Source organism: Bos indicus, chromosome X (assembly GCF_029378745.1).
Source record: "Bos indicus isolate NIAB-ARS_2022 breed Sahiwal x Tharparkar chromosome X, NIAB-ARS_B.indTharparkar_mat_pri_1.0, whole genome shotgun sequence".
In the NCBI taxonomy this organism is placed as follows: Eukaryota; Metazoa; Chordata; class Mammalia; order Artiodactyla; family Bovidae; genus Bos; species Bos indicus.
The window spans coordinates 34,659,233-34,671,128 of record NC_091789.1 but is presented as its reverse complement, the minus strand read 5'-3'; the positions used below and the strand labels follow the sequence as shown (position 1 = coordinate 34,671,128).

The 11,896-nt window shown below is 53.5% G+C and overlaps 1 protein-coding gene across 3 annotated transcripts; it reads right to left on the bottom strand.

Annotated features, from left to right (window-relative positions):
• Positions 1–679: 679 nt before the first annotated feature.
• Positions 680–8,487, bottom strand: HMGB3 (high mobility group box 3). 3 transcript variants are annotated; one of them, XM_019956432.2, is made up of 7 exons: positions 8,424–8,487; positions 8,269–8,325; positions 8,060–8,170; positions 3,192–3,346; positions 2,773–2,912; positions 2,110–2,284; positions 680–1,696 (listed from the first exon to the last, which is right to left on the bottom strand). In XM_019956432.2, exons 1-7 carry the CDS (start codon positions 8,470–8,472, stop codon positions 1,559–1,561), a joined length of 825 nt encoding a protein of 274 aa, XP_019811991.2. In that variant the 5' UTR covers positions 8,473–8,487; the 3' UTR covers positions 680–1,558. The 3 variants fall into 3 exon arrangements, with proteins under 3 accessions (XP_019811991.2, XP_019811993.1, XP_070639529.1); XM_019956434.2 differs by lacking the exons at positions 8,060–8,170; positions 8,269–8,325; positions 8,424–8,487 and adding an exon at positions 5,529–5,610; XM_070783428.1 differs by lacking the exons at positions 8,060–8,170; positions 8,269–8,325; positions 8,424–8,487 and adding an exon at positions 5,338–5,502.
• Between the last annotated feature and the right edge of the window lie 3,409 nt (positions 8,488–11,896).

Genomic DNA, 11,896 nt, shown 5'->3' with positions numbered 1-11,896 from the left:
GATGCCATCAGCTTGCCCTGCAGGTGCCCCTTGATGGAGCCCAGCCATCTTCCTTGAGGTGTTTGGTTTCTTGAAGTTGGAAGGAAAAGGACACTGCACCCTCCTCCATGTACCCCTCATTGGGGTCTAGGAGAGGATGCCAAGCTCAAGAACATCTTGATCATTGAGCAAAATAATGTTCTACTATGAGTACTGGGGCATGGGGAGGCATGGGTGAAAGAAAAAAAAAAAGCCTGAAATAATGTTTTGCTGTTTAGCAATGAATTTGACCACCTCCCCAGTGTGTGTGTTGGCGGGGGGGTGTTGGGGGGGGGGGGGGCGGGTAGAGTGGGAGATTTAAAAAAAAAAAAAGAAACCAAAAACAAACCCCAGTAGTAGTGAGCCTCAATCTTAACCACCCACCTTCCTAAACCTCTGAGGACTGCTAAATCTTGTCTGTGACCTTAGCACCTACATTCAGCAGCTTAGACTTCACCTTAATGCCTTTCAGACACAAAATCACACAGTAGCTTCAAGTAGCCCTCTTTATCTCTGTCCTCAGTAGGTTGGCCACAGTAAGCAAGAGAGAAGTTATTTACCAGATTCACCAGGAGGCTAGTTACCAGATGCCATGGAGTGGGTTGTCCTCCTGCTAAGACTGCTGTGAGTCAGACATTTAGACTGTCATCATAGAGCACAATTTTAAAAATGTAATACTGTTTATTTAACTTCAAAAACATTTCAACATTCTAAACATACAAAAAAAATAACAGAACATTGCAGATCGTATTTAGTACAGAAGATTCTTGAACTTTCACTGGTGCAGTGGCTCTTGGCTTTGCTGACAATGAACAGTTCTATAGTTTGTTTAAAAAAAAAAACAAACAGTTTAAAACTACCGCACTTCAACTAAAAAGGATCCAAAACACTTCTCATGCCTGCTGACCCCCCCCCCTCCACAGCTAAGAATGGCAGCGGGATGCTACGCTATATACAAAAACAAGACAACCTGAAGCTAAATGGATGCCCACTGCAGTGTCCACAGGTCCAGCCCCACAGTGCACGCCCTGAGCTACAGCCCCTCTGGAAGGCATTGCCCCCACAGCCTCCACACCAAGCAAGGAGCATCAAGAGTGTGTCTCGGTTGCTTTGTTCTTTTTACAAACTATAGATATGTACAGTTGAAAACTCGGGATTTCTAGCCAATGACCATAGAATTAACACACCACCTTACAAATTAAAAAAAAAAAAAAAATGCCAGAAACATCTTTAAATGCCTTGTCACACCAACAGCAAAGTGCACAGAGTGAGGAGAACACGAGAGCCTTTTCATTTTAAAAATGTTTGGAAATATGTACAACTTTGATACAGTTTCCAGGTGCTCCAGACACCCATGGCCACTTAACGTAAACCACTGACAATTGCTAGAGCACTTTCAGAGACTAAGATATGATCATGATCCAATTGGGTAATTAAACCTAATAAGGGCAACAGACACATCTTGGGTGAGAGGTGTGTCAATCAAGGCGCTCCCTACTCTAAGGTATTCACAAGGAGACAGATCAACAGTTTTTTTTTTTTATTCATCCTCTTCCTCCTCCTCCTCCTCCTCCTCCTCCTCATCCTCTTCGTCTTCCTCTTCCACCTTTTTCCGGGCAACTTTAGCAGCACCCTTGGCGCCATCAAACTTCCCTTTAGACTTATAGTCTGCGACATCCTGGAAGGGACAGACACATATTGCAAATCAGTCAAGGGTAGAAGCAAGCTATCCCCACCCCAGAAGGAGAAAACACAGGAGAAAGACAGGGCTGCTCTTTTAAATATTTCTTTCCAGATTCAAACTGGGTTCACAGCCATTGCAATTGCAGAGTGCATGGGTATTCACGCACTCTAAAAGTCCAGTGAATAAGCACTATCTGACCCTCTGCTGGGGGCACCCCAATATGATCACATTTTGAAGCCTGCCTGAAAAGCTGTCTTAGACACAACCATCTGTCAGAAGCCGGACCACCAATATACTAGGCGGATCTGGCATGGAGACGAGTCCTGCAGCAGCCATGGCAGCTGACCGTTCACCTTTCCAGGCTCCCAGAGGCCCCAACCTGTGCAGGGTACACTCTGGTCCCTCACCTTCTCATACTTCTCCTTCAGCTTCGCAGCCTTGTTGATATATGGCTGCTTCTCACTATCACTTAAGTTATTCCACATCTCGCCCAGCTTCTTTGCCACATCTCCAATAGAGATACCAGGGTTAGCAGACTTGATCTTCGGGCGGAATTCCGAGCAGAATAGGAAAAATCCAGACCTTGTCGGGAGAGAATTGTATACATCAGAGGAGAACCCACCAAAACGGGAGCTGAAGTCAAGATCTCATGTCGCTGAATGCACAAATTCCTACTACTATGACTCTTCCCTCAAGTGAAGAAATGCGTGATGCCATGCACAATATTACAAAGTTGCAGGCACTAGAATGCTTAAGAGGCTTCAGCAACATACAGTGCTTTCTCAGTTACTGGGAAAAGGATAACGAAAATGCCAATGGACACTGACACCCAGAACTGGGCTGTCTGCCCTCTTCCCAGTGGAAATGCCAACAGCCAACCACCATGCATGCGTACAGCTCACAAAGACAGCCACAACCAGGAATTTCCCTGGCCCTGCACTGTACAGCTCAAAGTATACATTGTTTCGCTGAGGTATCGCAACATCTCTTTAGGTACAGCTGTCTTTTTAAAAATCTTTCAAGCAGAAGGAAAACTCTTAACTGCTATCCTGAATCCTACAGCCACTTACGGTGGTCTCTTGGGGGCATTAGGGTCCTTCTTCTTCTTGCCTCCCTTAGCTGGTCCATAATCCTTCATTTCCCGATCATAGCGCACCTTATCCGCCTTTGCCATTTCATCGAACTTCGACTTCTCTTTCCCGGACATGGTCTGCAAAACACAGGACCTGTTAAATTCCTCAATGCAGTGAGCACATACCTGTTCAGCTGTCCTGTAATTATGGTGGCAGCAGCGAGAATCACTTGCAAAAGGGGATGACAGCCTTAAACCCTTGCAGAGTCTTCAAAAATAAAACAAAATTCTAAGGAGAGACAAGATGAGTCTAAGTAAAGAGGAAGAAAACAGCCACCTGGAGCTACACTGAAGGTCAATAACCAGAAACTGTGAAATCCAACTAAGCGTGGCTGGAAAGATATAAAAGAAAAATACCTTCCACCTCTCAGAGCATTTCTTGGAAAATTCAGCAAAATTGACAGGGACCTCTGGGTTTTTCTTCTTATGTTCCTCTCTGCACGTCTGCACAAAGAAGGCATAAGCAGACATCTTGCCCTTTGGTTTCTTGGGATCACCTTTAGCCATCTTGACTGATGAAGGGAAGAGAGACAAAGAGAAACAAACACAATGAACATCTGCAAGATATACAAAAAGTGGCCCTTTTGGAAGAACCCTTGCCCCCATCCTGCAGCCGCTCTAGCAGCTGAAGGCAGAGTAGGGAGGAAATCAGTTTCACTGTCGCTTGTCATTTAACTTTTGACCAGCATGAAGTGCGCTGGTTTGTGAGTTACTTCTCCGGGAGTGATCAAGTTCTCCAAATGGAACCGGCCCAAGCTGGGTGGTTCTGAGCTATATTGTGACTCAGAACTATTACGTTTTGCAAACTACAATTCAAAAGTGGTAAGGGCACACGGAGGACACGTTGGTAAAGGGTGCAGGCGGGTGGCAGAAGCTTGCAACCAACCACTTCGGCTAGCAGGTCATCTGTTTTACTATGTTAGAGACAACAATACTGTTGCCACTGAGGATTACAAGACCAAAGCAGGAGAACCGTAAATAGGGAACACTTGAAATTTCACTATTTTTGATGCGTTCTGGCTTATAAAAATGGCTTTTACAAGAACAGTAATCTGGCAAATGAGCAGATCTCCCTTGTACTATTTAGTTCCAATCTGTATCTTCATCATTACCTAAAGGGGGAGGGGAAACAGAAAGGGCTAGTCTTGCCCATCGGTAAAGGCAAGCATGTCCAGCCAGGAACACTTTCTGCAAAGTTTCCAAATCAAAATGCAGCTGTGGCGTGTCATCGTCCCTGTCCCACCCCCCCTGCTTCCCGCCATCTTTTCCTTTTCCCACACCCAAGGTCATCACGCTAAATTCAAGCCCTCCCCTTCCCTGGGAGCGACCGAGGGGTTGAATCTGGGCCCCGTGGCGGCGGCGCGGGTGCGGCGGCGCGGGTCGCGGAGGAGCCCGGGGCCGGCCACGGACGGCCGGGCTCGGCCCCGCGCTGGGTCACTCGGACACGCAGAATTCACCTTCCATTTTGTCAAAAGCTTCCTGATGAAAGAAAGTGCCCCTGAAATCCGCCACTGCCACCCGCGGGGGGCGTAGGGAGCGGGGGGCGGCGGCGGCGGCAGCGCGCCGGGGGCGCGGAGCCGAGCGGGCAGCGGCGGTGACCGCGGCGCCCGCCGCGCCTCCAAGCTCCGCTCGCTAAAATGGCTGATCCGCGCGCGGCCGGCGCGGGCGGCGGCGACGGCGGCGAACAAAGCGGTCCGGGCCCCGCCACCGCCGCCGCCCGCTCGCCAGCCCCCACCCCACCCCGCCCCGCCCGGGGCTGCGGGGGCAGCGGGCTGGACCCCCCGCCCCCGGCGGCGGCGCGGAGCGCACTCCTCGGGATAACAAAGGCGCCCGTGCGGCCATGACGCTCGGCCGCGCAGGGGCCCGCGGCGGCGCCCCCGGCCCTCCACGCCGCCCGCCCCAGGCCGCGGGCGCTGGGGCCGAGGCCGGAGCCCGCCCGGGTGTCCCCGCCGCCCGTCCGCCCGCCGCTCGCCTGAGCCCAGCGCCGCGCCGTGCCGCGCCAGCCATGTTCACGGCGGCGGCGGCGGTGCCCTGCGGGCAGGAGATGAGCGGGGGGCGGCCGGCCCGCGCCCCCCCCTCCCCGGGCCGCCGGGCGCTCCCGCGACGGCCATGTTAATGCAGAAGCAGCAGTGCAGCCCCCCGGGGCCGCGCGGCGCCCAGCCGAGACCGGGAGCGAAGTTTGCCTGAGCCGTAGTCCCCGGTGGGCAGCGGTCGCCCGGCCTCCCCGGAGTCCGTCCCGGGCGGAGAAACACCGGCCCCCTGCCGAGGTCCGCCGCCCGGCGCCGGGACGCGCGCCGCCAGAACCCGCAGTCGCCCCTCGGCTCGCGCCGCCGCAGCTGCCCGAACATCTGGCTTCAGTGGGGGGGCCAAGGTCCCTGGGCCGCTGCCCCAGGGGGCGTCGGCCGAGACGGGTTCCGCGGAGGGAACGCAGCCCCGACAGTGGGGAGCTCAGGTTGATGCATGGAAAAGTTGAAACACCTGAATCGCTTTTTCCTTCCCGCACCTATAGCAAAGAAGAGAGGAGAAGGGGGCGGGAAGGGCGCGCGGAGGAGAGGCAGGGGGCGGCGGCGGAGCGCGCTCGCGGCGGCGCGGGCCGGAGGAAAGTTGTGCGGGCGCTGCTTCTGCGGAGGCGGCGACGGTAGCGGTGGCGGTGGTGGCGGCGGCGGCGGCGGCGGCGGGCGGTGCGAAACGTACCTGTATTGTTCGCTAGTCTGGGCAGCGCAGGGCACGACGCGCGGCTCAGCGCTCCACAGCCTCGCGCTAGCTGCCTCCACGAGAGCCGCCTGATTGGCCAGCGGGCTCCGCCGTTTAAAACAACCTCCTCGCCCGGCCATTGGCTGCGGGCCTCATGAATATTAAACAGGCGCGGGAGCCCATTGGGCGCGGCCGCTGGGCTCATTCATTCAAACAGAACAACCCGCCGGCGCTAGCTGCCGCGGCAAAACCCAGGAATAATAATAATCTCACTTGCCCACTCCCCGCGCCCCCCCTCTCGCCCTTTTCGCATCGAGGTGGCATCTCAAAGGACTTTGGAGAGGTGGCTCCGCCATTCCCTGCGGCCTCGGCCTCTGCTGTTTGGAGGGCAAGGTCGAGCTGGGTTGCGCTGCCCTCTGCTCCTTCTGAGCCGCGGCCTCTGCGACCCGGGTCCCCTGTCCCCTAGGCAGCCCCACCCGCCACGCCTCACCCCAGCCACCCTCTCCGGGACGACTCTGGGATCGACTGTGAGGGTCGACTGTCCTTCACCTCCACCGAGTTCCGCCGCGACTCTGCTGCAGGGGCCTTGCGGCAGGCACCTAGCTCTCGTAAGCCCGGCGGAAAGCGACTGCTCGCTCGAGCAGGAAAGCTGCTGTGAGATCTCAGGGTTTCGGGACTCGCACTCCGCCTTAAAACAACCTGATTGTGCTCCCGAGGATCGCGCTCATCTAGACTCTTTCCACTGATTCCCAGAATGTTAATCTGTGCTGCAATTGCGGAACCAGCGAGCTAGGTGGGCTAGAGGACGAAAACGGAGTTTGGCAAAAGGAGAGAAATCGGGAGAAGTAGTAACTTTGTGGGCAGGGAGTCAGTCCCATATTCACCGCCTCAGTTTAGGCCCGCTTTCCCTTTGCTCTTGTGACACACACCCTATTGAAGAATGAAAGTTCTTGGAATGAATGAATGGGATTTGACTTGGCCTTGGCTTTGTCACTGGGTAGTATGGCCTTGAGGAAGTCAGTTCTTTGAGGGGATTCAGGCAATGATTTTCAAAGAGGGAGAGGGCAGTGTCACCTCTAACGGATGTTGGGAAATGTTGCTGCTGGAATTTAAAAGGCAAGGATGGCCAGAGATGCCAAATGTCCTGCATTGTGCAGGAGAGTCACTTAGGAGGGAGCAATGTCCCATTCCAAATGCTAGTATCAGCCCTGCTGAAAACTGTCTGAGGGTCCCCTTCCCTCTTGAAGATACCGTGAACCTACTGGAAAGAATGGAGGAGAAAAAAGGAAAGCTGAGAAAAGGAGCACATTTCAAGCTTTGAAATTTGGAGAAAATAGTGGAAGAGGTATCATGAGTTATTCTACAGATATTCTGTTTCTAAAGCACTTTGAAAGCCCAGGATACTCACCTATTAATAATTTCCATATTTAGAAATGAGAGCCACCTGAAGATGAGTTTTTGAAACACTGTTTCCAGCAACTGTGGCTGAGTCTGAGCTGTACAAGGGAGATGACCTCAGAATGAACCTACCTCCCCACCCCCACCCAGCTCTTGCCACCTCCTCAGAGTGTCATGACCTAGGCTGTGGCCCTGTAGCTGGCACTGCTGGGCTTGGAACGTTAGGGATCCACTTGGAAGCTAATGAAGGCAAAGATAATAGTGCCCTTTTGCAAGAGCCACAGGTATCAAACTCAGTTTGTTAGGTCCCCAGTTTACAGACTCCTTGGAATGCAGACATCTTAAAGCTCTCTCATCTAATCCCCTGCCCTGTAAAGAGATAGCTGAGTGCTCACCTACCTTCTTGCATACCTCCACTCACAGTGAACTTACCATCTCCCTTCTGGGTTGTCGTCCATCTGGGCCTATCTCTGAGCCCTGGGGTCACCATCCCACACACAGTCTAACCCCTCATCCTTCAGAGATTGCACGGCAGGCCAAGTCTCTTCTCCAGGCCGACGGCTCCAACTTCTTCCACTGCCAGGTTCTCAGAGCCTGCTACTCTCAAGCCCCCCCCCCCCGCCCCCCCCCCCCCCCCCCGTCTTCTGTTTCTACCCTTCCCAGAGGGAAGCAGGGCCTCGTTATAGTATGACCACTCTCCAGAGTGCCCTAGCCTCTCAGTGTTGTCAGGCCTTTCTGGGCCAGAGATGTGAGATGGGACAGGGGCCTCCTTCTGGTCCGGCCACTGCCTGGTGTCCTGGCCGCAATGGGAAGCTGCCCTTAGCAGTTGGAAGCACCAAGCTGGGAAAATCAGAATGGTCAGCCTCAGAGCCCATGGGCACTTCTTAACGGGCCCCGAGTGGCTGGTGAGGGTCACACTCATAAGCACAGGGAAGTCACAAGCAGCACATATATACAGACTCACACACACACACCTGGGCACACCTAGGGCATTCACACACAGTAGCTTGAAAGCCAAGCCAGAGAAGTAAGAGAGCTTAGAGTAAGTCATGCCCAGACACCACCATCAAGATCCCCTCTTCCCACCCACTGCCAGAGCCCTGCCCATTGGTCTCTGATTTCTGTGTACATACCCCGAAGGACAAACTTCGTCTTCTTACTTGTCGAAGGAAGACTTTCCATGTCTGCTCCTGTAGAGCAAGTTGTCTTCTTACTCATCGAAGGAAGACTTTCCATGTCTGCTCCTGTAGAGTAAGTTGTGCCCAGACACCACCATCAAGATCCCCTCTTCCCACCCACTGCCAGAGCCCTGCCCATTGGTCTCTGATTTCTGTGTACATACCCTGAAGGACAAACTTCGTCTTCTTACTTGTCGAAGGAAGACTTTCCATGTCTGCTCCTGTAGAGTAAGTTGTGCCCAGACACCACCATCAAGATCCCCTCTTCCCACCCACTGTCAGAGCCCTGCCCATTGGTCTCTGATTTCTATATACATACCCTGAAGGACAAACTTCGTCTTCTCACTCATCGAAGGAAGACTTTCCATGTCTTCCTTCGATGAGCAGCGATGAGCTTCCTTCCTCCTGAGCAGTGCCTTCTATCCAGTCGAGGCACTTGGCCTGAAGTGGCAACCTGTGGTCTCTGTTACCAGAACCTCCAGAAAGTGACTATGACATCACCGAGCCGTATCAGAGGTCTGCTGATGGTTGCCATGTTTCCCTGCCCAGCCCCCCACAAACATACCTATGACCCAAGTCTCATGTCTCCCTCAGGCCCAGTGTCCCCAGTTTCTCCATTCCTTCCACACTGAGTCTCAGTTGGCAGGCTCCTCACAGCTTCAGTTTCTCCTCAGCCCATACTGTCCATGGCAGCAGCCTGAGTGCAAAAACTCTCTCATAACTCAATCCCATGTACATATCTTGAATGTCTACTCATAAGTAACAGAAAGGAGATGGGTTGAAGGGGAGGGGCTGGGGATGGAGGGCATGGGAGAGACAGTAGCTTTGGGCTGTCACTGACGTTGTGGTGGGCCTTCCGCCATGTCACCTCAGCTCCCCCAGTCTCAGTGTCAGCTGTCAAAGGTGGTACGACCTAACTTCTCCATGCTGGCCACTATCCAGTCTGTGGGTGAGGAAGGGTAGGTGTGAAAGTGATCTGGTGGTCATGTATAAAAGGCCACCCAGGGGAGGCTAAGAATCAGCATGGAAGGGTAGAAAAAGTGACAAAGTCAGGGGTGAGCAGACATGGCCCAGACTCAGGGGTTCCAAGGCACTTTGCCTTTTCTATCTGCAGCAGAATTCAGTGCTCAGTGGCTTGGCTTGGGGGTAGCTCAAGGTGCTGGAGTGTGCTAAGCCCCTGCCTGGGCCTCCCTGGAAAGTACTTTAATGACATCAGTCCCCTAGGAGGCCAGGCCCATCCATGCAAGGGAACCTCAAACCAGAATCCCATAAGCCACTCCACTGCCTGGAGATGTCAGGAGAACATTCAAAGGAGATAAGAAATATGACGAAGTGTGGTAAAGAGGTTTACGTTCAGTTCCTGTCAGTTCAAGACCCTCTCCCCCAACCCCCAAATTAGGAGTAATCCTCATCATTCAACACAAATGAAACCCTAGTCCCTTAGACCTCACCCTACCCTACCCCTACCCCAGGTCTCCATCTGAGCACCCAGGGCTGAAAGTAACATCTCTGAGGCCCAACCTTCACTGGCTGTGAAGATCCCAAAATGAGCAGTCTTTCACAAGGGATCTGGTGGTGGTGGTGGTGGTTGTTTAGTCACTAACTTGTATCCAGCTCTTGCAACCCCATGGACTGTAGCCTGCCAGGCTCCTTTATCCATGAGATTCTCTAGGCAAGAATACTTGAGTGGGTTGCCATTTCCTTCTCCAGGGAATCTTCCTGACCCAGGAATTGAAACCAGATCTCCTGCATTGCAGGTAGATTCTTTACCCACTGAGCTACGGAGGGTATCTGGGAGCCTTTGTAAAGTTCCATCTTTGCAGGTAGGGAGTCTTTAACTGCAAGCTTCTAGGCTTTCCCAGTGCCCCTGCCCACCTCTGCTCACTACCAGGGGAGCTGGGGCCTCCCGTCTCCTCTCCCCCTTGGCTTGTGGATGGGAATTGCCTTCCAACTGGACTCTTCCCAAGGAGAGGAAAAGTGCTTTCCCAGAGAGGGTTTCTGACACTCTTCTGATGGGCTGGATTCAGAGGCCAACCCCCAGGAGCCAGTGGCTGAGCAGGGGCTGGAAACTTGGTCTCTTGATTGACCCTTAGTGTCACACTTGTCTTACTCTTAATAGCTCAGCTCTATGGCCATTGGCAATGTGGCAGGGGCAGTCAGCACCCCCAAGAAGAAGACGTTGCAGGTTGGGAACAGACAGGCAACTGGGGCTAGCCTATCCCACCTCTCCTGCTCCCAGGGCCACTGGAGAAGGGAGCCCAGAAGCCAGTGCTGTTTAGTGTGACACGGCCACACCAGCTTCCCAAGTGGCACTTGTGGTTAAAGAACCCGCTTGCCAATGCAAGAGACACAGGAGACGTGGGTTTGATCTCTGGGTTGGGAAGATCCCCTGGAGAAGGAAATGGCAACCCCCTCCAGTATTCTTGCCTGAGAATCCCATGGACAGAAGAGATTACAGTTCATAGAGTCTCAAAGAGTCAGACATGACTGAAGGGACTTAGCACACATGCACACACACACAAGGCCACACCAGCCCCACCAGGCCCACTGGCTCTCCTTTCAATGGATGACTGAAAGAGGAAGGAGGTCAACAACCAAAAGACTTCCTCCACATTTACTGTCCACACCACTGCCCTGTGGGCACGCAATCCTAACCACACGAGCCAATGCAGAGTCAAGGATGTGCCAGGTAGACCAGGGCTCCTGGGAAAGATGAAGATGAAGTGAGAGCTCCCTGCCCCACCACCCTCCCCACGCACCCAGTCCTGGGAAGGCTGTAGGGAGGAGGGGACATTGAGGGGCAGGGAAGGGAGGGAAGGGGACACTCAGTAGGGTCAGCTCCGCTGACCCAGCCTGTTCCCAGAACAGCCCTGCCCTGTCGGGCCTTGAAGACTTTCCCCACTACTGAGTGACCCAGTCTACACCACCTCTCCCTGGACTCCCTCCCACCTAGAGCGCAGCAGGAGGTTCTCAGAATCCTGCCCCCCTCCCCGACCTCGCCTAATACCGCAGGCCGTTTGGTACCCACCTGAGTGATACAAAGGCCTGGCTCTGACTCATTGAGCAGCTAATGGACCAGTGTCTCCCTCTTTGGGAAAAGTTACAAACTGTTTCTCCTCACCTGAACCAGGGGGATTCCTGTGGTGGGGAGAGGGAGCAACGGAAGATTGCCACTCTTGAAAACGGGACCGGTGTTGCTGCGTTTAAAATTTGCCCCACGCCCTCTTTCTGGGACTAAGTTTAACATCATGAAAAGGGGAAGCAGTGACTGGTCCCCAGGGGAAGCAGTGACTGGTCCCCAGCATCCCTTTGGACATCACCATTCTTAGGATAGCTGGTGGGGCTTCACAAAGAGAATGGTTCTCCTATCTTCACCTACCTACCCCCCAAAAAAACCCCAAAACAAACCTGAAATGTGGCCTAGCAAAGGCCCTTCATGTGTCCAGTCCCTCTGGGAAGAGGGCTTTAGAAACAAGCCCAGTGGATGGTGTTAGAATCTGACTCTGACAAGGATGGCACTTATCATCACTATACATACCATCTCCCCCACCAGCTTCAATCTGTGTCTGCCCAGAAACTGGGGGCATCCTGTTAAGTCTGAACCTGTCCTTAGTCCACTGAGAACACTCAGACCTTTACCCTGTCCCTCCAGGATACAGCCCATCTCTCCAATGGTCCTCGGGGGACTTCACAAGTCACCCCTCATCACCACACTCACCTCGGATTCCAGCTCTCAAGTTTCTCCTCACCCTGCTCGCACTCAGCAATAGCCACCCCAGGCCCTTGGCACAT